Source organism: Lipophrys pholis (assembly GCF_963383615.2).
Source record: "Lipophrys pholis genome assembly, chromosome: 11".
NCBI lineage: Eukaryota > Metazoa > Chordata > Actinopteri > Blenniiformes > Blenniidae > Lipophrys > Lipophrys pholis.
Genome location: NC_137631.1, coordinates 24541778 through 24569042, shown reverse-complemented (window position 1 = coordinate 24569042; position 27265 = coordinate 24541778). Strand labels below are relative to the sequence as shown.

Sequence of the window (27265 nt, the reverse complement as noted above, 5' to 3'; positions counted from 1 at the left end):
AAATGAATGTGCATTTGCAAAAGCTCCAAGCAGTTGGGCTGTAGGACAGCACAGAGAAGGGGGGGGAGCGAGAGAGAGAGCGAGAGAGAGAGAGAGAGAGGAGGGGGGGAGGACAGGAGTGTAGCATGTTGCGTCTGGGCTGGTAATGAAGTGAATTGCGTCAGTGGCGCATGCAGGGCAGGCTTGAAATGCGCCTGATCTGGCCAGGCAGATGAAAGTAGAGGCGCACTGAGGGGAGAGAGGAAAAAAGTTCTCAACAAGGAGAGGCAGGACTACTCTTTACGGAGCCCCTGCAGTCTCACTTTTTTATGCCTCTAAAAAGACTTTCCCTGCCATCTCCTCGTCGCCTTTTTTCCCTCCGCAACGCTGCTTTTCGAGAGAATTTCTACTGTTTTTTTTTTGTTTTTTTTCCTGTTTTTTTATACTCAAGTGAAAGCACCATGGAGCTGCTCTGCCTCGAAATGGACACCATCATACGAGCTCGTCCCGATCCGAACCTCCTGTGCGATGACAGAGTCCTGCAGAGCTTGTTGACTATAGAGGAGAGATTTCTACCCCAATATTCCTATTTCAAAGGCGTCCAGAAAGACATTCAGCCCTTTATGAGGAGGATGGTCGCGACTTGGATGTTGGAGGTATAAATCGAAACACCGAGTGCTGACAAGCCTTTATTATTTCCGTACTCGGCTTTTAAAGCCTCCGGATTTGTTTCATTGCTGCATTTCTTAGCCACGATCGCACTTCTTGAACAGTAGATGTGACGCTTTGCTCATATTTCCGATCGCTTATTCCTCATTTTGACCGAATGTGTCGTTTTTCTGCTATTTTTCTTCTTCTTCTCACCATTTTTTAAAGTCTGGGTCTTGAAGACTTGCGTTCATGAAGCTGCGATGTCTATGACACGGGGGGAGGGGGGGGGGGGGGGGGGGGGTTCTTTGCCATAACTCTCACGTCGTCTGTTTGCAGGCTGCCTGTTGATTTTTTTTAATGTTATTATTTTAGATAGCCTGAATATTTCCATGCACACGTATGCACTCCCCGCTGCAATGCTGCCTTTGCGCTGTTGCATCGCCATGTTGGTTTTTACTGGAGCAGTCGTGCTTTAAAGAGGATTTACGGTGTCATAAACGCAATAACAGCGGTCAAAAACCATCGGCAATGACAGACGAGGGTCTTGTGCCTCCGGTGAATGTAGAAGTGATCGCGAAAAGCGCTGCAAACATTTTAGATATCTATTTTAAATGTCGGAAGGGGCGAGGGCCTTATCTTCTCTTTATGTCTTCGCCCCGTCGCAGCGCGTTATGTTGGAAATATGGTAAATTTTCGGCACGTCGTTTACTATTTCTGCCCAACACCTGTTTGGAAACAAAGCCGAGCGTTTGGGCTTTATTTACATGTAATTACTGTCGGGGTCCGACGCGCTAAATATTTTTAATTAATTTTTTAAATGAATATATCGTCTCGGTGGTGACGCACACCGGAGCAGCCGCTCGTCACTCGCCTTTTACTTTGACATTTTATTCATAATTATCCTTTACGGATTTGGATAGGAATTGTCGGCTATGATGTGGAAGACCCTCCTGCACATTATCGTGCGAAGAAAACGGACCTAGGCAATTTATTTGTATTTTTAATTATTTTATGAAAATATGACGAATGAAGAAAATAAAGCGTGTTTCCGTGTGCCGCACTGTCGGGGTGTTTTTTTGGCTTGGCTGATTGTGACTTGAATTCATTTCTCAGTGAATGAACTGCAGGAATGCCATTATATTGACAGTATGTGTCTGCGTCGCAGTTTATTCTTTGTAAGATAATATATTTCGAATTAATATATGGTGTCGCAACAGATCAGGGCTGGGCGCAAATTCTTGGCCCGGCCCCAAGTATGTGTGTCATTGAATTTATACATGTGTTGTTGTTTTTTGTTTGTTTTTTAATATGTGATCCGTCTTTTTTCCCGTTATCTTGTGAACGTTTTGTATACATTTGGAGTGCTGCTGGGGTAAAACGTCAGGTGACTGCAGGGTGGGTTACTGATTCCCAATGCTCAACATTGCTGCATTGTCTGCTCTCTCTCCCTCTCTAGGTCTGTGAGGAGCAGAAGTGCGAGGAAGAAGTTTTTCCTTTGGCCATGAACTACTTAGACAGATTTTTAGCAGTGGTACCCACCAAAAAGTGTAACCTGCAGCTGCTTGGAGCAGTGTGCATGTTTCTTGCATCCAAATTGAAAGAGACTCGTCCATTAACCGCAGAGAAGCTTTGCATCTACACAGATAACTCCATCAGACCACAGGAGCTGCTGGTAAGCAACAAGTCGGTTTAACGTCTTACTTTTGGATTCATCCTGTCATCATCAGCTGTGTGAAGACATAAGTCTGGGGTATTGTTTTTATGCATAATGTGAGCTGCAGAAACGTGTGTGGGGGCGTTTATTTCACATAAAATGTCATGTAAAACAGAGGGGCAGCTGTAATCTCAGTGAATCTCTCGTTCATTGTTCACTTTGGACTGCGCAGTCATCAGAGGTGAATAAGAAGTAAAAGTGAATTGTTCCACAAGGGCTCTCTTTACTGTACCCGACCCTCAAGGCTTTACAGTATCCATCCAGGATCCGTGCGGTGGTCTCCATCACCATCTAGTGGCAGATATTTGCACAGAGCAACGAGGTCAGCTTGAACTCCAGCCAAAGTTCTGACTCTGTTCCTGTCAGCTAGAGAGGGAGAGACACTGAGAAATTCAAGTTTGCCTTTTACAGTTTAGCTTTCATCCAAAAATAACCATAGATGAGCGCATTTGTGATATCTTGTCATGCTTTGTTATTTCTCATCCTCACACATCTTGTTAAGAGATTATCGTAAAGGAAAAAAGGAAAATTAGCCGACACACGTGATAGATGATGCTGGGTCGTTTCCGTCACTCTCTTTATTCTTTTTGTTTGATAAGGCCTCTCCGGGCTCAATAACACCATCTGCTTGCGCCCGGGTAAACCAATTAATTAACTGAGTTTCACATCAGATAAGCATTTCCTCACTTGTCTGTGGTGCTACATAAACATTCCTCGGTAAACAACAGCCAATCCCACCCATGTTGTGAAAGAGGCCACATATTATGTGCCTCAGACGTGGCTGATGGTTGTAGGGCCGTCTCGCTGCCTGCCTGGCTGGCTGCTCTACCCACTGAGCTGCCGTCGATTCAAGTTCCTGTTTGAGTCGTTTCTAATCATTTTTTTAAGGAGCAAATAGAATATTGGATTTAATTTCCCGGCACACGTACATGTGAAACAGAATATGTCTGTTCAGAAGCAGACGTGGCTGATGACTCAAACAACAGGACACACTGCTGCACTTTCCAACCTCCACCTTTCTGTACAGATGGAAGGCGAAGCTCTCAGTCCTTGAGTTGGTTTGCTGAGTCCTCTTCTCTGTGTTTCTGTATAAGGCAGTGTTTTGGCTGACATGCAGATACAGGAAACAGAGATCAGCTGCTCAGGGCATGTGATTGTTTTTTTTTTTTTTTTTTTTTGTCCTCATCTTTGGTAACAATTTCTTGTAAAGAGAACCGCAATGTTACAAGGAAGGTGTGACCAGAGGAAGGCAGTAGCAGAAGGAAGTGGGTGCCTGACTGCCTGCCACTCTGTCAGCACAGAGCAAGTGTTGCAAGGTTTGTCACAGCCTTCACTTTTAACTTATAGCATTAGACTTGTAGTGCTCAAGGCTGGAATCGTTGACGAAAATTTCTTCGTGCACAAGCGTGCCTATATACATGTGATCAAATATGTATACCTTTGCAAAGTTTGGTAAAATCTGATGTTGATAAGAAGAAGACATTGCTCACTAGCCCAAGAAACTATATGTGGTTGTTTACTTCTGTATGGGCAACTGTACAAAAGCAAAAAGTTCCTGTTTTCAAGTTTCTGTGCTGCAGGAAAACTCAAGATGGAATTCAGAAATAATTTTGATCATTTAAATGTATTGACACAAAGTGTTTTTTTTAAAACATTTTGGATTAAGTAGTTCATTTGAACACAAACACATTGTCAATGTAAATCTAGAGAATCGACAGGCAGTTGCAGATTAGATTAAATAAAAAAGGGTAATAACATCATATAAATCGCTATGAATTATGTGCTCAGCTTTTATTTTGGCATGACTTTTATTTTTGAAACGGAAATGGGGATTCTTGGCTTTCAACCATCATTTATGTGACTCGATCACTTTTAAGTTCATCAGTTTCTGCAGCTTGGGTCTTGATAAATCGTCCGGCAGCTTTGATTCTTTCACTCATGGAGGTACGAACAAGGAAAGGGGCCGTGTGTGGAAATGTGCACACATGAAGGAAGTCGAAGTAAAAAGTAATAATACCTGAAAAATTTACTTCAGTACAGTAAGAAGTACTTCCTCACATGCCCTCGCTTTGGAGGCAGCCATGTTGAATTGTCTCATGACTGAGTCCATGTGGTCTCTCTCTCTCTCTGTTTGAAAGGGAAAATGAAGAGCGCCCATGGTCCCAGTCACAAGGCTGCTTTGCAGAACCAAACCACAAAATTTTTTCCCAAATTAGTCACCGACTCTTCCGTTAATCACCGCCTCCTCCTCTAGGAAGTGAAAGTAACAATACATACTAAGAGAAGAGAAGGCCACACCTAATCCTCCCAACTCATATTGCGCAGACGTGTACACTAATGTCTGTCATTGTGTTTTTCCATCATAACAAATGATTTGCTTTTGGTTCAGTCTGTTGTTACAGAAAGGTGATGTTTGATTATTGTGTTGTATGAGGGACTGTATTTATCATTTTAGATTTCCCAAAACAACGCAAAGTGTGAACTATTAGAGTGTGTAAATGTATCATTTTCAAGACCTAAAAGGCTGTTTAACTTTTTGATCTTTAGCGCGAAACCTGCTGAACAGTTACCGGCTTCCTATCCATTTTCAGTCAACACTCACACTGTAATACCTCTGGTGGGCCTCTTAAGGAAAGTCCCCAGATGCCAGACAGACAGACGGGGAGGGAAACAGTGTGTGAGGTCACCTGGGTTGGTAGCGCTGCTGGTGTTTCGCAGTCCTAGGCCCGGCCAAGTACAGACTAACATGATAACGCTAATGCTTAACTTCCACATGCGAATCGGAGCGTCACCGAAGTGCAACCGTGGCACTGCTGCGGCATGCAGAATACTTTTGTGTTTTTAGCAAAATAAATTTCTGAGTTATCTCCTCTGCCTCTCCCTCTCTGTCCTCCTTTCTCTCTCAAGGAATGGGAACTGGTTGTGTTGGGAAGTTGAAGTGGAACTTGGCAGCAGTAACGCCCAACGACTTCATCGAACACATTGTGAGGAGGCTGCCACTGCCTGAGGACAAACTGGCACTCATACGGAAACACGTCCAAACCTTCATCGCTCTCTGTGCCACAGGTAGGCCACCATGAGAGCTGATGTCACGCACACACTAATGTCCTTCATCAATAACTAAATGGATGAACTTGTATACAAAAATAAGAATAACCCTGGGAGTAAAAAAAATGTCATCTTGATGAGGGATGCACGATCCACGTTTTTTCACTTCCGATCCGATCCCAATAGCTGAATTTGGATATCTGTCAATACCGATACTATTCTGATACCAGAGCTCTGTTTGCTTTAATATTATTATTATTATCATTATTGTTGATTTTACATTAGCTGTAATAAACTCCTCTCTACAGGTATGAAATGTGCGAATGTATGCATGTATTCTCTCTAAAGGCAACTTGAGGTTAGTATAAGGTCAGAAAAGGAAGCAGTACAAACTATTTTTGTTAAATTTTGACAATGAGGGGGTCTGCTTGATGTCGTCATCTCATTAATAAACTTGTTGGATCTTTAACACCTCAGACTTTATTAATCCCTTGGGAAATTATTTAGCAACGCAGCACAAACAGCAATTTTTCCAGCTCTAATGCAGTACAAACAATTGGGTCTTTTTGGGTCTGGGAGTTTTGTGTGGAGTAGGGGGCAGCTTCACAGATGTGTGAATCGCCTGCGACAGCGGTGGAGGAACTGCTTTACATTGTTTTGATGTCGCAGTGAGTGAGTGCTGTTCTCCTCGGCAAGCTGGCGTATTAAAACGGTGATGCGGCCGCCTCGCTGTACCAACGGCTTTGCAAACTTTGCACGTTGCTGTTGCTTTTGCGGTGTTTTGAGCGTAAATTACATCCAAACCACGGACATGTTGCCATGAAAATTTGGATAGCACAGTGTCGCTACGTTAGCCTGCTCGCTGGCCGCAAACTGTGGAATGGATTTCGCAGACAGTAAAGCACAGACGAGGCTTCATGATCGAAAATCTCCACAGGTTGGATTGGAAATTTCCAATCCGTGAATACGTTTGGTATCGGGTTCCGATACCAATACTGGATGGGATCGGCCCCATCCCTAATCTTGATGTCAACTTTTCTTTTTCGCCGGTCGACACTTATTGACACCGATCATGCACAGGCTGCTAAGTCAAACCATGCGATAATCAACAGACTTTCGTGCTGCACAGTATCTTTCATCTGCACATTCTTCTTTCGTACCAAAGTGTTTCCTCTCTTCGTACATGCGGGAACATCTCTGCTCAGAGGTGTGTCGTGGGCCAGTCATGGCTAGCCGTAACTTTATGGAGATGGATTACCTCTGATGGGAAATAGTTTGTCTCATAAAACAAAACAAAAAAACAAAGTGCATGTCATGGATGACATTTTAACGTTAGAATCTTGGGTGTGACGAAGACTTGGGGCTGGCATGTGGTCATGTTTTAGAGACGTATCAGTGGCCTTCCAGAGCATCCAGTAACCTTCAAAGCACAGTTTAGCCTGATGGAGGGGGATTCCCATGTTGCACTCTGTCAAAAAAAAAAAGAGTAATGGACAGGGGTGGAGGCAGGTAGGCCATTGTCTTTCTGCTCTCTACGTGAATTGTTCCCTTAGGATCAAACATCCAGCGAGTCGTGGAGGGACAGCAAGCCTTTAACATGATATGAAGAAATGGTGAGGTGGAGATGCAGGAAGGATCCGGGAGTTTGGGAAACCCAGAGGAGTGTAATTGTTTTTGTATTGCCAATTCTAAGGCATGTCTTGTTTTCATATCTCTTCCCCTGCCGCCAACCCCCCCCCCCCCCCACCCCCCCCCCCCCCCCCCCCCCCCCCCCCGAACTTCTCACGCCTCCCCGCCCTACAGCTGGAGGACATGATAGCTTTCCCATGTTGAGATTCTCCGTAGGGCTAATTTTTTGGTGTGTCACCTCCAACTCCGCATTCAACGCAGCAAACAAGGCAGGGGTGACTGATAGGCAACAACATCCTTTGATGTTTAGCTTAACCTTTTAATGAGGAACATTACACAATACATTGGTATTAATGCTGTTTGGCATGTCGTGCCTTCTCGCTCTCTGGGTGACTCCGACTACCAACAGCTTCGGTTTCTGCAGGCCACAAACAGGAATGTTAACTGCACCCCCCCATGGGAAAAGTTTTCTTCTGGTGACATCATTCAGAGGCGTGTGCATAGTGTCGAGAAGAATAGATTCGAAGAAGGTGACAGGTATTTACCCCATTATGTGATCTCCTGTGTTATTACAGGGTTGGAAATGTTTGCAGTGCAAATATCTGTTTGCAAAGGTTTGAAGAGGAAATGCGTCTTGATATGCACCCCAAATCTCCGTTATTTGAGCCAACAGATTAATGTGTGTGTGTGTGTGTGTGTGTGTGTGTGTGTGTGTGTGTGTGTGTGTGTGTGTGTGTGTGTGTGTGTGTGTGTGTGTGTGTGTGTGTGTGTGTGTGTGTGTGTGTGTGTGTGTGTGTGTGTGTGTGTGTGTGCGCGTGTGTCAGTGATCAGACCTATTCTCAAAGCAGCATTGTGAAACACTCGGCGTGCACTTTGTCCTTAATCGTTTCAATGAAACAGTGGAAATAAATTTACAAGCCGTCCCAGAGTCTTCCCTCTGACATTGTGTTTTAGGACAGGGACGTTCTGGAGATAGCTCCGGATCAGCAGCAGCCCATTTGTCTGTGTACGCTCTCCCCAGGCAAACAGAACGCCAGGGCAAAATGGAGAAAGACAGAGCGTGAGTGAGTCAACAAGTTGGTGCATCTGAAGATCTCTGGGAATTTGAAACCCGGTTTTGTAGAACGTTCCCAGCCGTAAATCTTAAGGGTTATCTGGTGAGAATCCTCCTCGAGACATCCTCAGAGCAGAGTTAAGAAGGTGGAGGCATAGCAGGAGGAGGAGATCTCTCAGGAGGATTTACATTTGCAAGACAGTTGACAACGGGTCACCTGTGGCCTTCCTATTTCATACACTGTCATTCAAGCCACGGCTGCTGTCGCTATACCGAGAAAGAAAAACATGCATGAAACCACGGCTCTCTGTTTTCAGGAGAAACAAGACGGAGACAAGAAGAAGTGGAGAATAAGGCCTCTCACTCCTAATGGCTCCTCTCTTTTGATGAAACAGTTCCGTTCGGGGCACTCGGTGGGATTTTGTCAGGTGGCGCAGGCTGGCTCTGTATTAATTAATAACATTGGCCGGTCCATTCAGGACTATGCAAATGGCTCGGGGGGCTCAGCAAGAGGCTGGGAGAAAGGAGACAAAAGGCCTGGGCCCTTACATTTCATATGCAGAGCCATGTGAGGGTCAGCGCTGCAGGGCCACTTGATAGGAAACACCAGCATTTCCCTGAGGCAGGCCGCCGGATAATAGCCCAGAAACAAGCTCATTAAGGGAGATTATGAACCTCCATTCCTACACACAGACACCAAGCTCTCCGAGCTTCCTCTTCTATTCTTATTCAATTGAGGTAAAGTGGGAGAATGGATGGGGTGCATGGGGCAGACAGATGCACCCCAACCTGTCTGCTGCAGTTATTGAGCTCCGTCTTCTTGCCATATTGGCAGGGATTATAGTGTATTTTTTAAAAGCCTTCCCTGTAATGGTATGCATGGAATGGTGACAATAGTCATAGAAGTTGATCAAAAGAAAATTCTGGATCTGGGCCAACGCTGCTGTCTAAGAGGGAGTCAATTGTCCTGAAGGACACAATGAAGATTTTGCTACAAGTTGGGATCTAAATAATGAGTGATTTAACTAACCGAGTGCTCATTCTTTTGTCTCTGAATAGCATTTGATTAGTATTTTGTGGTATGTGGAGTCAAGCCAAGCCTTGCAGCACGGGCTCACTTTCACCCTTGTCTAGCAAATTTGCCTTTATAAAGGCTCTAATTTCTTTTATGCAGCATATTTCAGTGGCACTGAACATCCAGTTCCCAGCAATCAATTTGAGACATAAGGTGTGCAAACCATATTAATGCCACACTTTTAGATTTTACTCACAGATGTGGGCTGAGTGTGGTGTCTTCTACTAGTGTATAAAGAATGTCAGACAAAAGTTTAATTCGCTTTTAAAACACCTGGAATTTGGATGCCGTTGTATATCTGTTTTTTCTCCAGTTTGTCTTTGTAACTCAGATTTCAGTGAAAAGTAACAATCACTGTTGGCATCTAACATGTCAATGCAATTTACTGTAATACCACAACTTTTGGCAGTGACACACTAGTAACCGATTACTGTTATTAAATTAATATCTCAGCTACAATCCCTGACATTTCACTTGGCTCTTTACTGTTGCCTCATGGATTAAATTTAACAGTTGTAGAGTTGATATCTCTGTGTCCTGCTCAAAAGCCACCTGTTAGCTTCGGCATTAGTCATTGCTATTGTCGCAACAGTTCCAATTTTGCTGGTGTTTACTCAAGGATGGTGCGCCTATCACTCCTGAACCAACTAATTCGTCCTGACGGCAGTATGAAAGATGTCCAACTGTTTCAAACATTAATGTTAGCTTGTAACCCGTGTATGGAATGTATTAGCAGTATGACATAAACATTAACATACCTTTGGAGGACCTGCGGTTCAGGTCCTGTTTACGCGACAACGTTTCATGTGACAACGCCTAATCCGTGAAAAAAAAGGAGTGCGTTTACACTGCAGCAGCAAACACACTGACAACGACGTAGTTAGTATGCCGGGCCACAGGAGGGCACTGTTAGTTGTTTTAGTAATGAAACCACACAGACATGTGTGCAGAGAACAATATACTGTAAACGTGAAAGAAATCGGGAGAACCCGACATTTATATGGACTGATGACGAATCGGATGCTATCAGGGGTGAGTCTCAACTATAAAACTACTGATATGGACGATGAAACTGGAATACGGACCGTGTGTCATACCACTACGGGTCGGCCATGTTTGTTTACATAGACATGAGCTGAAGGAACTATTTTCAACAGGAAGGGAGGGGGAGATATGCGCAGTAACAGGCTCCGTAGCCTCCGGCAGTCTCTGCAGGAGGGAATCATGGCCGCGAAAGAATATTTCCACTTTGGCAGCCGGATTAAAAACTTTGTGGATACAGTGGCTCCGAACACTGGTGTCGTGTAAACAGACCCCCCAAAAGTAAAGAAAGTTTTGCAGATACACTCGTGTTCGTTGTCGTGTAAGCGGGGCTTTAGATATTGGCGGTTTATCCCAGCTGTTCAATAGCGTCGTCTCATTCTCAGGAGTTCATGAATATATTTCTTATTTAAACCAAAAAAAACCCAGTAACATACAGATTATAGCACATCTTCCTCTAGCTAACTGTTGTAACTTCATGTAAGTTAATTAGCGAATCCGTCATCAGACTGAGCTCACATAATGTGTCAAAGCAAACATTAAAATAACATGTTTCAGGCCAAACTGAGAGAGACAATGGAAGGCAACAAAAGAGCTACTTAAGTAACTGGTAACTGTTATCAAACCCTAATCTGCTGTAACTGGGACAACAGTGGCAGGAGCTGCTGAAATATGGTGCTGTGATTCATAAGTATTCTGTTATGGCTGTTGGGTCTCTCTGGTCCAGAGGCAGGAATGCTCCTTGTAGTTTCCTCTCCAAGTGGCTGCTGCATGGAGAATCCCCTCCAGGCTCGCTTCAGCATTCTAGAGATGGGATGACTCATATCAGATGTGGTCAATAAAAAGCTCTGTACTGGTGTTTGTTTACATAAAATCCCCTTCATGTTTGATGAGTCAGAACCCCGACAAATTAGCCTCCTCCTCAAGCAAATTATCTCGTCTCCACACGCTCGGACATGTGAGGAGTCATGTCCGGTCCGACTGCATTGTCAACAGATGAAGCAGGAAGAAGCTTCCTGACAGTAGGTGCCCAAAAATGTGACATGCAGGCTGAATCATCAAGTGGCATGTCCTGATTCCCCACCCCCACCTCCTCACCTCACCAGTGTAATCTGCACCATATTATAAATACTGTGGCAAACTGAGTCACTACAAGAAATATAAAGGTATGAGATTTTTCTTTTTCCTTTAAATGCTACAATTATCTCCAACTAAAAAAAAAGTTTACAAATCAAAATCTTTTCAGGTTTATGTGTTTACCTTGGAGGTTGTGTTAACCATAGAGACTAATATTTGGGATGTGAGGTAAAGTAAATGTTAGCGTTGGCCTGTTTGAACTGAACATTTTTGTCACGCTCTATAGCTTTGTCATTGATAAAACTTTTCTCTTGATATAAGGGTTAAATATATAACTAATTTTATAGATTTTTGCCTAGAAGTGAGTTAACAGGCTTGTACAGGAAGGGCACTGAACTGAATCCTTGGACGGAAAGAGGTGGACAAAGCTTGTCCCCACTCTAATTACAGCTGCTGTTGGTGCTTAAACAACTTAAATGTAATGAAAAATACTAATTTAATAGTTTAGAAGAAAGGTTTTTAAACCTTTAAAGGGTATGAACGGCCTAAATGTAATGGTGCATAAAACCAATTCAGTCCAATAGCAACTATATTTGGTTGTTACAGCATTTAGAGGTTAAAGGAGATGCAAGATAATAGAAATTATGAAATAATCTTGTTGATAAACAAAAGAATTAGAGAGCATGACAGTATGCATTGAAAGAGATCGATCAACAGACCATCAGATATGGTGGTTCAAACTGCTTCTCTCACCCACAGACTATCAGTTACACATAAATTTTTCCAGTCAGGTGAAAATGAACCTCCTCTGCCTCTTTCCCCGTGATCTCATCCAAATCTGTATGCATGCTCGTCAACACTGAAGTCACCAACGCCTCAAGGCTGCAGCTGTGACTGAAGACATGATGGCGAAAGGCTGCAAGAAACCCTGACAGGATTCTATAGTCGAGCAGGAATTTTTTTCTTCTTCTGGAAAACCTTAGAAATCTTTGACCGTAGTGCGTGTAACTTAAGGTTTTTGTTTGTTGTGTGTTTCGAGCAAGAGCGATGGGATATGACAGCTAGCAGGATCAAGTTGTTTCTCCGTCAGCTTTGTCACCTTTCGTTGCATGTGGAAGAAGTTTGGAAGCCGTCGTTTGTGCGACTCGAAGAGGACACAAGGTAGACTGTCTGAGTAGCCCTCTCCGCTCAACTCGTTTCCACTGCCGGTCTGTGTTGCGTTAGTGGTGAAACATACTGTCACGCCAATCCCAAAATGATGTTTGTTTTTTACCTTAATCGGTCAACAGGCCCGGGGTCCCCCTAATACTGCTTCTTCAATCAAAAAAAAGGTCACTAAACACTACATGTGCTGAATACAAGACCCTGACTTATAGCACTGGAAAGAGAGGAGAGTGCGCAGAGGAGAAACGAGGCATATTTTTCTTCCTCCTGTTGGCTGGACTTTCCAACTTTAATTAATTTACAATTTTAATGTGCATACTGTGCATTGCAGCCACCCAGAAGGAGTGGGCCATGTAGGGCAGCAGACTGTGTGACCAGAGGCCTGGGGATGAAGTTTCATGGGGTAGGAACATGGAGGAATGGAGACGAGGGGGCACATGGAGGAGAAAGGGCCATTGAAGGGGCTGAGAGGCGTGCAGGCCAGGCCAGCCAGCCGCTGCTCACAGGGAGCTTTCCACCGCCGCCGTCCCCACTCAGCTACATACACTGTTTATCCTCAGCATGAATATCAATGAGGGCCTCCTAAAATACAGCCATTCTTCCCCCCACATGCAGTAGCCACCAGGCCGGAGTGTCAGCTCGCATCGGCTGCACGCGCACGTCCTTGTTCTGCTACAGACCTGTCTTGTCTTGAGTGCGAAAAATCAGCTTGCTGCCCACTGCCCGCCACTCAGCTCTCCCACAAACCTACATCTGTGCTGTGTGTGTGTGTGTGTGTGTGTGTGTGTGTGTGTGTGTGTGTGTGTGTGTGTGTGTGTGTGTGTGTGTGTGTGTGTGTGTGTGTGTGTGTGTGTGTGTGTGTGTGTGTGTGTGTGTGTGTGTGTGTGCGTGCGTGCGTGCGTGCGTGCGTGTGTGTGTTGATCTGTGTCCGCGTCTTAAAGCATGCAGGCAGCATCGGGGCATTGTCTCTCGCCTGTGTCTCGCAGGTGTCTGTCGCCTTGCCTGTCAGTCTGCACTCACTGCACACTTACAGTAAATCCGTGTATGCCTTTGTCCTCTCGGCTCTCTATAGAAAGTTGTGCTCTTGCAGCAGTGATGTAATGCTGAGGGGCTTTGTGCGCTCTTTCCTCTTGGCTTGAGGTAGCCTTTAATAAATCGGCCCTTGGCAGAGGCCCAGCAGCTAACACAGGGGTGTATAATAAGTTCATTTATTTGTCAACACTGAGCCCACAAGATGAGAAAGCGCCTGGCTGTGCATGTTAAAAAGGCAGTGAGGGGCTGCCTTTGCAGCTATCAAAGGGCCTACCTCTTTGATTCCAGATGAAAAAAAAAAAAAAAAAAAGAAGGAAGAAAAATCTCCTTCAGAGCCATCGCACGCAGTTTGCTTTGCAATTGAATATGGCAATATGTTAATGTGCAGGCTGTTTCTATGCCCCCACTGCCCACTCCTCCAGCCCATAGGTGGCCCAGGAACAGAGAAATGCTTGCAGGGGAAAGGGAAGGGGGGCGGTTTGGACGGGAGGCGGGAGGTGAGGGTCACTGGAGGGCGACTCTTTTCTTCTTCCAAAACCTCACAAGGGTCTGGACACAGACTTGAGAGTGATGTGCAGTGGAGTTGTCTACCCCCTCTCCTCTCTCACCACGCCCACCACCTTCTCTTCTTTTCTCCTCGTTGCCTTGTCGCCATCCCGTCCATCCCTCCCTCTTCATCTTCCTCCCCCCTGTCGACCCCCTGTCCTCATGTCCAGCCACGGCCTTTGTCTAGCCTGTCTCCCTGAATTGGTATCAGCAGAGAGGGGAATGGATGCTGCGTCTCTCAATTGGGTGAAATGAGGTGATGACTCTGGACAATGGAGTCACACTCTTCTGCCTTCCCTCTCACAGGCCCGCCAGTCTATTAATATGCTAAAAGATAGGAGAGCCGCCAATGCAAACCACTGCCTGTTGTCGCAACAAAAGCCGGGGCATGTGTGCCATTCAGAGGCACATCTAAGCAGACCGTGTGTTGTTTAAAAAGAAAGGTAGAAGTTGAGCAAGACATAAAGAGAGAATAGAGAAAGTAGTGAGTGTGTGTTTGTATGTGAAGAGAAAAAAAAACCCTCTGTCTGTCTGTCTGTCTCTCTCTCTCTCTGTCTCTCGCTCTCTCTCTCTCTCTCTCTCTCTCTCTCTCTCTCTCTCTCTCTCTCTCTCTCTCTCTCTCTCTCACTGTATGCCAGTTGCCTTGCCTTTTCGGGCTTCTGGCCCGTTCACAAGCTGTCTCATTTGCATTATGAATGACAGTGAGGGGAGCTAACAAGGTTATTGGTCTTTGAGACGCACGCCTGTGACCACACGTGGAAAAAGGACCTACAGCAGTGCGCATTGGCAAAGGCACTGAGCCTCTTTATTCCTCCTTTTCCAAGCGCTATGGGGCTTTTTTCAGCGAGCACACGATTTACTCAGGAGATGGAAGAAAAGGGGCCGGGCTGGGGAAAGGGGGGACAGGATTGGGGAGCGGGTGAGGGTGGCTGCTTTTCAGCTCCTTTACAAGCCAAGTGAACCCTCATTATCCAGGCCTCTGGTCATTAGTGAGCGCTGCGTTCAGGCCCAGTGCAATAGAAGGAGTATTTATTAGCTGACTGCTAGATTACCAGATCATATTGTCTCCGTGAGGTACGTCTCGCTACCTTTTTTGTGGCGCGTATAAATTGAAAAGTGCAATTTAGAAACTGCGCCAGGTGAATAAAGAATCCAGGGGTGAATGAGCACATTGGTTAACCATTCATCCTCCTTACTTAACACTACAATAAACACTTCTTCCTATTGTTTAGAGCACTGCATGCACTTTCCACTCAGCGAGTGTTTCTTCTTTTCACAGATTTCAGATTCGCCATGTACCCTCCCTCCATGATTGCCACAGGAAGTGTGGGGGCAGCGATCTGTGGCCTGCAGCTGGATTCAGCTGACCAGTCACAGTGGGGGGATAGTCTGACGGATCTGCTGGCCAAAATCACAAACACAGAAGTGGTGAGTTTGTTTTATACTTTTATGTTTTATCTCGAGCACTTACAGCAGTTTTGTTGAGAAAGATTTTTTTTTTTTAATCATTAGACCCAATAAGTATGAAACTCAAGCAAGTCACTTCCAAGCGAGGTTTTATATGTCATTGTTTCGCTGAGAGTTCTTTTTTCTGGGAAGCTCTGGGGGACTTTTCTGAGTAATATTTGAACGAGTATGAGTAAATAGATTTATCACTGCAGACGTCAGGTGTTCACTGGTGTTCGTGTCACTATTACAGTAAATCTCTGATTCAAAGGCGAATCAGCTGCTGCTTTCACTTGTTGCTTTTCATCAGTTTATATCTTTTAAGAAATACCACGGCTCTCATCCTCTTATCATGTAAACACATTTTTTTGTTTTTGTTAGCAGCAATGAGCAAGTCCACTTGATTTCTAGCAGCTTGCTTCCTCCGATTGAAACTAAAGCTGAAAACTTAATAAAAAACCACGTTGTTGTTTTTTCTTTTCTTTTTTTTCTTTTTTACATTGTTGTGTGTTCAGCAGCCCTAAAGTGAAACGTTGAATTGTCAGACTCAGATTGAATTACATTGGCATTCAACAGTTGGTATTTGTCCCTCGAAAAAGTTCTTTAAAAAATTATTTACACTTAGCTGGACTTTACGGTAGCGTGTGGTCTGTTTAAATCCCTTTGCATTTGTTCAGTCCTGCCGTTCAGGGCCCCCCTCGCATAAAGAGTCCTCTAAATCGAGCCAGGTTGAGCGCATATACTGAATGCTCTGTCGCTGACAGGAATGCTGGCCAGGCTGTTGTATGGCTGCCTGGGTGCAGTGAATGCTGCAGTGGTGGATGAGTTTGAGCCCCTTGTGACTCTGAGATGCCTGGCTTTCATCAGGCAGATGGGAGAGGGCTTTATCGGGCTGCAAACGTGAGCAAGTGGGCAGTACTATCGATAAAATAGAAGAACGGGATTGGGAGGTGATAAGTTGTCAAGTTATCATTTATTAAGATTGTGCTGGGAAGCAAGTCCCTGATCCGAAGCCACCAGCTTGGCAGGAAGATTCAGAAAATTAAGTTTTTTTTTTTGTTAGTAAGAGCAGATTCATTATAACCGTTGCAGTTAAGGTGTGTGCAGGACACTGATCCCAGGCATCAGGCCTCATATGTTAAATTCTGTCCCAAAAAGAGGTGAAGGAGGAGGAGGAGGAGGAGGAGGAGGAGGAGGAGGAGGTGGAAGAAAGCTGTTGAAGTGTGAAAAGGACACTGAGGGGGTGTCATGCCTCCCTCGCAACAATCAGCCCTCTCTCGTCTCTTCCTATGGTCCATAATGCATCACTGCTGGAAAGCATGGCTCCCTCTGGTGCGAGCTGTGTGAAGTCTCGCTCAGCAGCTGAGGAAAAACAAATAGCTGGCCTCAGCAGCACAGGGCCTCAGTGTGTTTCGGCTGCAGGTCTTAGACTTGAGGGAATTAAGTCGCTCTGTGTCTCTATGATCAACTTCTTACATTCCTGGATCCAGACAAGCCATGGCTTGCAGTAAACAGATGAGGCGAAGCACAGGGCATCCTTCCTAATTCAACATATGTGATGGTTTAGTAAGAAGCCAACCTATATTTATTACTGAGCATCTTTTGGTTTGACATATGGCCCTAAACACGTCATACAATGCGCTTTAATTGTTGGATGAGTTGACTTTAATAAAACAAGAAAAAAATTGCCCAATGATAGTTTTCAGTGCCTGAAGGGGCCATATTGAGTATTTTTAATTTTGGTGACACGAAGAAGAAAAAAAACAAACAAATAGCAATACCCGTCACTTTAATAATTACTAGTTATGCCTTACTTTTCCACAACTTCCCTAAACAAGCACTTCATATGTTGATTTTGTACCGAAAACATTATTTCAGCACCCGTTTTTTTTTTGTTTTTTTTTTACCTGCAGTTGTCAGAGTTAGGGCTGCAAGTTCAACTCCAACTGTGTGTAGACTCATAACATGCCGTATTTGATTCTGGCTGACAGAGCAAAGGCTCGCCAAGATGGCAGGGCAGCATCGAGCAGCCTGTCGGCCAACGAGCCAGGCAAAATATGAAGGCATTGCAAGTTTCTCCAACCCCTGCCGCAGCTGCTGCCAACAGCATCATGGCCAATGCCACCCCCCCACCACCACCACCTCCTGGCACCCTGCTGGCATCTGTGGTATCCAGAGGCTGCGGTTTTCCACTGGAAATGTGATAGGGGCCAAATCACTGTCCCGGGCCACTTGAAGAATGTGTGTTGATTCACACAGACACACCTGAGGTGGCCGGGCGAGGGGGGCGACACACTGGAGACAGTGCTGTGTGTCATAATGTGGCGGGAGGAAACGTGACCCGTGTGTCTGCGTGTTGAGTTTAATGTTGAAGACAAATAAGATGTGATGCTTTCAAACTCAAAGAGAAAGCTGCAGGGCTTCCCACGCCACATTTTAGAATGAAACTCACGCAGATTGAAGTGTGAAGCTTCCCATTTTTTAATTTTTTTATTGTTGAAACAGGAAGTAAAGGTTAGAGAAGGTTAAGGATTTGAAACCAACGCTTCCTTAATTTGATTGTTTTGACATTTATTTACTCATAGTCTCTCATTCATGGTTTTCCTCTGAAAGGGTCACATGCTAAGACACCGGAAACACGTTTTCACGTTTCTGTCTTTGGCCGTGTTTTGTTTTTTTTCCCCCATTATCGCTATGCCATCCATTAACAATAATTTGCTCAACCCAAATCCTTGCAACAAAGATGCATCTATTAGGAAATACGATCACTATTTGCGCCGCCTGTGGCGTCACCACACGGGTCCTTTAGCAAGCCGGCGAAAGAAAGGGAAAGGTCACTTTTTTTTTTTTTTATTGTAAATTGTGGAAATTCAAGTCATGTGGTGACTTCCCATTTCCACTGTCAGCCCCCGGACATTTTCTTTTAACATTCCCTAAGATTTGTAATGTGTGTGTGCCTGTGTGTTTGTTTCAGCTGTCTGACCACCGAGTCCTCCCAGGGTAGCTAACACAGTCTTGTGTGGTGCAGTCAGCAGTTAAACACATTCCACGGCTTCACACATTTCTTCCTTTTGGTTTTGTCTGTCTGCACGACTTCCCCCTTCTGCCAGTGTCACAAAGGCCGCCCAGGGATAGAGAGCATGCCTCCATTCATCAGAATGACAGATTGTTGCAGTATGATGTATTTTTGAGGCGGAGCACGTGGAGGTCTGTGACTGCGAGGCAGGATCTGAGGCGGTCATGTGTTTTCCGGTTTGAGGCTACAAAATAAGATGCCACGGCATACCGCTGCCTGCCATGGTCAATGTATTGAGCGCTGTCGGGGCCCCTTGTTGTCCGAGTACCTTGAGCTTCCCCAAGAAAACAGCACTGGTGTTTCCAGTAGTTACACATTGAAGTCATTAAAGGTTCTCAAATAAAGCCCATGGGGCTTGGCATGGGATCCGAACTGCCGCTCTAAAGAGCAGCAGAGACGGAGCGGGGGGTGGGGTGTCTTTTAAGAAGTGAAGGCATGCATTCTTGTGGTAAGACACAGGCAGTTCCTTTACATGTTCTGCTCTTTACTTAATTTTCTCACAGGAATTGAGATTTTATGACCAATGGGGCACATGGTGCTAGGAAGATTTTGAATGTGTGTGAGTGTGTAACCCCCCCCCCCCCCACACACACACACACACACACACTGGCGGCAACCCTCTGGAGGAGATTAAGGGACAGACGCTGGTCGGGTTTCTTCCACATCAGACTACGCTGAGAGGAAAATGTTCTCCCAAAGGCATGCTGCCCAGATCCACCTACCCTCCTCCGTGAGCTACAAAACGTACTTGAGCTGGTGATTTGTGAGGTGTCATGATTTCTGATTAGATTAAAGTCTGATTGGAAACTCCCTTTAAAATTGCACATTCAAAACGTGTTCCAACTTTCTAATCGGGAAAGTTTACTTGAAGTTGAAAACATTCCACACATTTGAACGTACGCCGTGTCATTCTGGCTGACGGAGTAACCTTTTTGTCGCTCACCCCCGAGAGCTTTGGTTCTCACTTTAACCCAACGGCACCAGAGGCCAAAACACAGACTCAAACTGTGGCCCATCAGGTTTAAATTAGCTGCAACATTTCTGAAGAATGCTTCCTTGCTTCACAAGTGGTCCACTTTCACCCATCTCTCTGCTTCTCTCGTGACTCCCACAGATGCCTTGAGGCAGGGGGGGTCACCATGCATGTGTGCGCATGTGCTCAGCTTGTGTTGTTTTATACAACGCCACCACCAGAGAGCAGTGTCAACTCTCCATCAGCTCCCACTGACAGGAAATTTCATATTAGTTCACAGAGTTGCAGCGGTGTCCTTATTCCGAGATTGCAAACGGCCACGATTGCTGTTCATCGCGCTGAAACAGTTTGACCTCTCTCCGACGCTCTTGCTAACAACCCATTCGATACTCTTCTAACTGAAGCCCTCCACCGCTCCTCCGCCTCCCCAGAGAGTTGCTCCCTCTTCCTGCACGGCGCTGTCCCCTCTCTCAACCCTCCATCAGGGAAGGATATGAGGCCTCAGCGCTGTTGAGGGGCTCCACTCCCAGGTGGATTCTCAGATTGCCACGGCGGTCTTTGATGGTGAAAGCTGAGGCGGCTGGGTCTCAGATGGATCCCCTGCAGGCAGCCAGGCACACAGACTGGCTCTCGTTAAAAAAGCACCACCTTTGTGTTCCCACAGGAGGTGGATGTAATTAACATAGCTTTAATACTACCTGTGTTTTCAGCCACTGTTGTCAAGGATACTTCTGTTTAGGTTTTGTGTGTTTGGGAATGGCAAAGGTGGAGGGATAGGCGGGTCGTTTGCGATACAGGCATGCACAGGTGTGTGTGTGTGTGTGTGTGTGTGTGTGTGTGTGTGTGTGTGTGTGTGTGTGTGTGTGTGTGTGTGTGTGTGTGTGTGTGTGTGTGTGTGTGTGTGTGTGTGTGTGTGTGTGTGTGTGTGTGTGTGTGTGTGTGTGTGTGTGTGTGTGTGTGTGAGGACCATAGGGGTGGTTTGTAATGCACAATCCTGGTGGGCTGATGTAATGCGAGGGTCTGGCCTTTGTCAGAACAGCGACAGTCAGTGATCATTTCAAATGTTTGGTCTCACTGCTTTGAGGCCCTATACTTCAACACAACACACACACACGCACGCACACATGCACACACCACTGAAATTTACGATATATATGCTTTTCCTTTGTAATAGCTGCAAAAAAAAAGAAGAAAGGATTTTTGTTTTTTACTTAGGCTTAATCAATCACTGAGAATTGGTTGAAGTTATAAATAGAAAGACTGTGGTGAAAAGTGACATCTATAAAGTTCATTAAGTTTGATGGACAGAAATCATAACTTTTTTGTTCCCCCCTAAGGGATTCCTTCTGAATAAAAATGCATTTTTGAAGGGTCTGTGCACTTGTGCCACCCCAAATTTGAAAAAACTTTACCTTTCTGAAATGTTGTTTTTTTGTTTTTTTTAATCAAGGAAAAAGAATGTTACAAGTGTATTTGTTCTCGTGTTTCATTACATCTGAAAATGACATTTATGTTTTCAAGAACTGTCAATCGAGACCACACGGAGAACGACTTTTCAAAAGCGCCCAACATGATGTGGAAATCAGAACAACTTCCTGTCCCCCAGAAGCAGATCATAAATGGATGTTGTTGGGTTTTTTGGGGGTTTTTCATTTTTAACATTTCGTTCTCCTTCCTTGTCGCATTACAGGATGTTCTCAAAGAGTGCCAGGAGCAGATCGAGCGCGTGCTGGTGAGCAGCCTACGTGAAGGGCGGCAGCACCAACAGCAGCAGCAGCAGACTCAGAGGGGCCCGAGCGGCAAAGGCCTGGACGAGCTGGATCAGTCCTCCACCCCGACAGACGTCCGCGATGTCAACTTGTGAACCAGCAGAGGGCGTCATTGCACAGGATTTTACAAAAAGAAAAAAAGAAAAAGCATCATGAAAAAAAAGAAAAAAAACTCAATTTTTTTTTTCTTCCTAAAAGCAGAAAAAAAAGAACAAAAAAAACAAAAATGTTAAAAACACAAGCCCTTTAAAAGAAAAAGAACAATGCTTGCTAGTTTTGGTTTTTTTTGTAGATTTTCTGTTCTTCGAGTCAGAAACACCTGCACACAAAATAGATTTTCTATGATGTTCTTGTCTAAAAGCAACACAATTTGATACAAGATGAAGCTCTGCAGTGCCTTGGATATTCAGAAGGGAAGCCAATCATATTTGCATTCTGCCTTTGATTGTATGGTATGATCTTTAAGTTATATTTTTAACCAGAGTTTGGTTAAAAAAAAAAAAAGAAAAAGCCGTTTTGGTAGAAATTGTGGAAACCGTTCAAGAAACTGCATACATGGGATCACATTATGGGGGGAGCCTTCAGTTTCTTCTTCTCCGTTTTCTATTCATATGAGTATTATCACTTGTACACTTGTGGCTGATGTGAGAGGACACACACTCGAGCTCCTCGAGCATCAGAAGACCCAAGTGTGTGTTGAGAACGAGACCGAGGAAGCGGTGGGAACATTATGCCAAGAGTTGGTGGGTCCTGTTTCCAGGGCGAAGAGTTGGGATGATAATGATTATTAGTAGTATTAGTAATTATTATTATTATTATTATTATTATTATTATTATTTTTCATATTATCATTGGACATTTTTTTTGGGGGGGGGGGACTGAGTAGAAGAGATCGATAAGCTCCTTTTGTCAGGCTGCTTGTGTGCATCAGTTTGTGGATGCAGTATATGTTTGTGTGCAGGGTTGCATGGCCGTGTGTGCCTTCCCGTTAGTGTGGAGAAGACATGCAAGATGTACAGTCGTGTGTGTGTGTGTGTGTGTGTGTGTGTGTGTGTGTGTGTGTGTGTGTGTGTGTGTGTGTGTGTGTGTGTGTGTTACATGTGATCCTGTATCTATATTAGCAGTGTGCATTCTACAGCATGAGGCACTTGAGCAAAGGTGTAGGCTTCTTTGTTAAAACGACAGTGGAGCGAGCCGAGGCTACACATTCTCTGTCCATCCGTATAACAGGGCATCTATGCTATATCACTGCCTTCATGCATAAACAGTATATCATGGGTCATTGCAGGCCAACAGTAAACTCATGTGCATGGACTATGGGTGTGGTGCAGAAGAAAGAAAAAAAAAAGATTTGCCAATGGAGAGAACGAGCAAAGGGACTTTGATGCAGAGCTCCTTTCTCTCTCTCTCTCTCTCTTTTTTTTTTTTCTGAGAGCATTTTTCCTGAGATGCCACATCTCAGATTCAAAGGTCACGTGAGGTGTTTGACTATTACTGCCATTGTCGTGATGAAACATTACAAATACTTCTGCTTCATGTGGTGTTTCCTCAGTTGTGAAAGGCTGCTTGGAGTCTAAACAGACGAGTTGTTGACTTCGAACTTCCGCAGTTTGTGTGGCACATGTGAAACCAGGCGAGCGAGAGAGAGAGAGAGAGATCAGTGTCTTTGAAGAGAAAGTGTTTAAGGTCTAAACTCCTCTGTAATAATTAGCAGGGACGGGAACAGAGCGAGGTGAGGAACGATTTGGAAAGGGTGAGGACAATTTGCAACTAAGCGGTTACTGTGGAGGGCACCTGGGTGCACGGAGGACGGAGAGGATTTGAACAATGCAGGAGCATGCTGCTGTGTAGGAGACGTGGACGATGTACATACAGCCAGTGGCTGGAAGATGATAATGAACACCCAAATTCCTCACGCTAAAACTTTTGATGCCTGCATATTTTTTTTGGGGGGGGGAACCACATTCATTTCTTTGAATGGATGTACAGTGACACAGTTCGGCGAACAATAAATGTTCTGGGGTTTCTTTTTTTTTTGTTTAATGGAAATCACACGAGGAGCTAAGACTTGTACGCTGCCAGATCATGAGAGGGTGAGTGAACTTTTCCTGGGCGGCGGGAGGGTTTTAGAGGGTGATAATATACTGTCAATGCATCTGGAGTCCCACATAGGGTTGTTTTCAGCTTCCCTATATGATTTCAATGGCAAAGCACTTTGAGAACATGCTCCCCAGGAGATAATGAAATGAATTGCGTTGGGTGGTGATTGGAGGTGAATGGATTTTTTTTTTTATTGTTTTTTTCCTCATTACCTTTTCTTTGGTTTACTTTGTAGGGCTGGTTTCCCAATCATCAGACAGACCCTTGTCAAGCAAAAGTCCGATTTTTTTTTTTTAATCTACTTGCAACTTAAAATGAAATGACATTCCTTTCAAAAAAATAAAATAATAGCGGAACAGAAAAAAAACAAAAACATTCCTGTATAAGCAAAGATTATGGGGAGTCAAAATTTGAAGAATTAAAAAAAAAATACGAATTGGAAATCCCGACACACAGAGTTCTGATCCACGGGGGTCTATTTGACTTTCTTATACATTGTCGAGAAATGAAATATTTGTTTTTACTTGAATTTTTGTTTATTTATCTGCATCACAGCCGCAGAGAGCGCCACACGGGGCTACAAGAGAGGGTGGTGGTAACATCCAGTATTTGCACATGTTCTTCAAAGGACAATGAGGTTTGCAATGTTAAGACAGAGCACAGCCTTTGTTCAAAAACCACCTGAACTGATGTGTGTTGCAGTGGTTGGTCAGTCGTTTTCTTTTCTTTTCCTTTTTCATGGTGCTGGCTTGTGTGGGGGTCGATTCAGGCCGAAAAGTCTGTCAGTGAACAGGTTTTGTCCCCTGTGAGCTTTTTGCTGCTTCAAATCATTGGCAAGGGGATTCATCAGCCGGGCAGACAACAGCACAGAACAAGAGACGGATGATTTCCTTGGTCAAATTTTTGGTTTTAATTGGACACAACAAGTTGTCTACGACTTAATGTTTGTTTGTTTTTCTTCATGAGTGTATGCGACTTTGCCGAGTGTGTTTAACAGTCTGAAGAGATGGGAAAAAAAAAAATTTAAAAAATGTGGGGGATCTGATATTATTCAGTGAAACTGAGCAACTTAATGACATATTTGCCAAAACATCCCCGTATGAATATCTGGTATGCCCCCTTCATTTTACATGTCTGCCTGATGTAAGCTCTCTCCCAAACTTAATGGTTGTGATTTTTTTTTCCTTTCTTTTCCTGCAATTTATTGTTGCATGTGTTTTATATCGAGACCGCCATGTCAATTTGTGTTTGATATATTTTATGGGGTGACCAGACCCGCAAAAGGGTTTTTCTAAGATTTAGAGATACTGTATTCCAAAGTGAAGAGAGGACAGAGGAGGAGGTGTGAAGACATCAACAAAAAAGTGTCAATATTTTATTGTTGTCTTTTTGCGCTGCTAAAAGCTATGAATTTGTTTCATTTATACAAAAAAAAAAAAATAACATTACCTAGTTGTGATGTGTCACTTGAGTGTGCTGCTATTTTATAAACATTTGTATTATAATATAATTATTTTACTGCTTAAGAGATACATTCAGAAAAAAAAAAAACGAAGTAGATGGTGATAGAAGAACATGAAATGAGTATTTGACTGGAAATGTTCTTTGTACAGTTTGACAGTTTTGCTTAGATAGCATGTCTCCTTTCCCCCTTCTTTTTTTTTAAAAATCTTATTTTGCTCTCCTTCTTCAGTCATATTCTGTATCAGTGGTATTTCCTATACCTCAGGATTACTGGACAATACAACAGCAAATTCATCACCTATACCTCTGCAGTTAGGGAGCCTTGGAATGGAGGAGACGTGGACGTGAATAAAGTCCAACAAATGCATTTTTGTGTGGACGATTCCCGCTCTTTTAGTGGAGAAAACAACTTGCTCAATGAAACTGGGAAAATGCAAGGCTTCCACTTGGACTTTACAGATACTGGAGGAGGTGAGGGGGGTGGGGATCGACTTTTTTTTTTTTTTTTTTTTTTTTTTTTTTTTGAGGTGTTTATACCGCAGATAGTTCAGGCATGTTGATTTCTGTCCATGTTGGTGCTACATCTGACTTGCTATGTGTGAGCGAGGGGAAAAAAAAAACAAAAAAACAGCATTCCTACGATGGCCAAAGTTTAGTTCTTGCTTTATACATCCACGATCAGCATGAATGTCAGTCGATATGGATTCTGTATGTGACAAAGATTATGTTTTGGTCTTAAACTTTGTGTTTTGTGCGCACCGCTGGAACTGCCGCAGAATAATGGGTTGAACTATACCTGTCGTGTCCAGTTGTAAATCATCTGATATCTGGAAGTTTCAATGGTGCAGATCTCCCTTTGAGCTGCCCCCACCTCCCTCTCTCCACTATAACTCATATCATGTACCTCAAATATCTGTTGCACAACCTCTGTTCAATAAACTTCTGCTTTAAAGGGTGTGACACCACATCAGCTCACTACTTCCCATGACTGTGTCTCTTCAGATTGTGCCGACTGATTGTCCTGAGATCAATAGATCAGACTGGTCGAGTGAATTTGTGTGTAGACGTGCAAGTGAGCAGTGCTGCCAGAGCTGCGCAACCGAATCAACTGAATTGCACGGGGATGAAAAGTATTTGAGAGTTCCTGTCAAATGTGAACGAACCAGAAACTTAAAAAGAATTATTATATTCCAGTCAAATAAATCTTGAGCGTCACTTTGTTTATCTCCGGCATGATTTTCGTCAAATGGATACACATGTGCACAGATCAGCTAAAACCACCAGTGGCAGGCCAACTCTTTTTCGTGAGTACACTTTGTCCTTGAAGCAGATGTGTTATGTTAAGGCTAACTTAAGTTTGCTCACATCGCACTCGACGACCGAACGCGCACAACCTGATGTCCCACTGCGGAACCCCACGTTGAGATGCATCTTGTATCCCTTGGTGTTGAGGACAGCCTGAGCTTTCCCAGGAACAAGCACAAGACATGGCGATGCAGCTTACGTCAACGCATGACGTCTGCCTACGGCTCTCACTGAAAGCTTTATAACCGATATCCAGCTGTTTCGCTCCTGATCAAACAATTGTCCCCTGGGTCTTTTGGTGGTCCCAAATTGCTCATGACTCATAGGATTTAACTTCCTTCAGAGGTCTAATGGAGGCCGCGCCTCGACTGGTCAGGGTTGTTTTGCAGCAAAAAGTAGGTCTTAAAGGGAGTCATACTATGTTAAATTCACTTTCTAATGGTTTTCAAACAGGAGTATGCATCCTTATAACTGGGAATGACGCCCCAGAGGTGAAGAAAGTCTGTCATCTCTCTCGCTTGTTTCAGTTTTTAAAAAGTGTGTTGCTCCAACGAGCCAATCAGAACTCAGACCCTATATAGTGTCATCGGGGATTTAGTCAATAACAATCAAGGTAGGCTCCTCCCTTTGACTCTGGCAAATGGCCCCACAAGAGGAAGTACTTCCTCTTCTTCCCAAGATGGGCGTGTGTGGGCGGAGCCAGTCCATCTCACACAGACAAAGAAAAGCTGGATTTTTGGACAATAAACTTTAAATACAATGTTTTTGGTCCAAAGAGACTCATGTGAAAGTGTTGAAAAGATGAATAATATGACCCCTTTAACAATATAACCCAGGTACTTTTGATGTTATGGTAGCTGCTGTTAGCCGTAAATGGAACTGAGTAGCAGGTTAAATTGACCTAAGTTTCATCTGAAGTTTGAGGAAGTTTGACCACTTAATGTGGTCAGTGCCACAAAACAGCTCATGTCTAACATTTAGATTTCCATTAGATTTAAATGACAGTATTTTAGATTTTTATCATGAACGCAGACTTTTGCATCTCACGTTTAGTAATGTAAATAATGATAACAATAGGCTGCACAGTGGTGAAGTGGTTAGCACTACATGTGATTACCGGTG

At 44.1% G+C, this 27265-nt stretch overlaps 1 protein-coding gene across 1 annotated transcript; it reads left to right on the top strand.

Annotated features, from left to right (window-relative positions):
• Window positions 1-209: 209 nt before the first annotated feature.
• On the top strand, window positions 210-21498 carry ccnd2a (cyclin D2, a). The gene is given in 6 exon segments (XM_080474837.1): window positions 210-635; window positions 2087-2302; window positions 5252-5267; window positions 5270-5410; window positions 15290-15438; window positions 21196-21498. Coding segments are annotated over 6 exon segments (1023 nt in total). The 5' UTR covers window positions 210-308; the 3' UTR covers window positions 21370-21498.
• Window positions 21499-27265: the final 5767 nt, after the last annotated feature.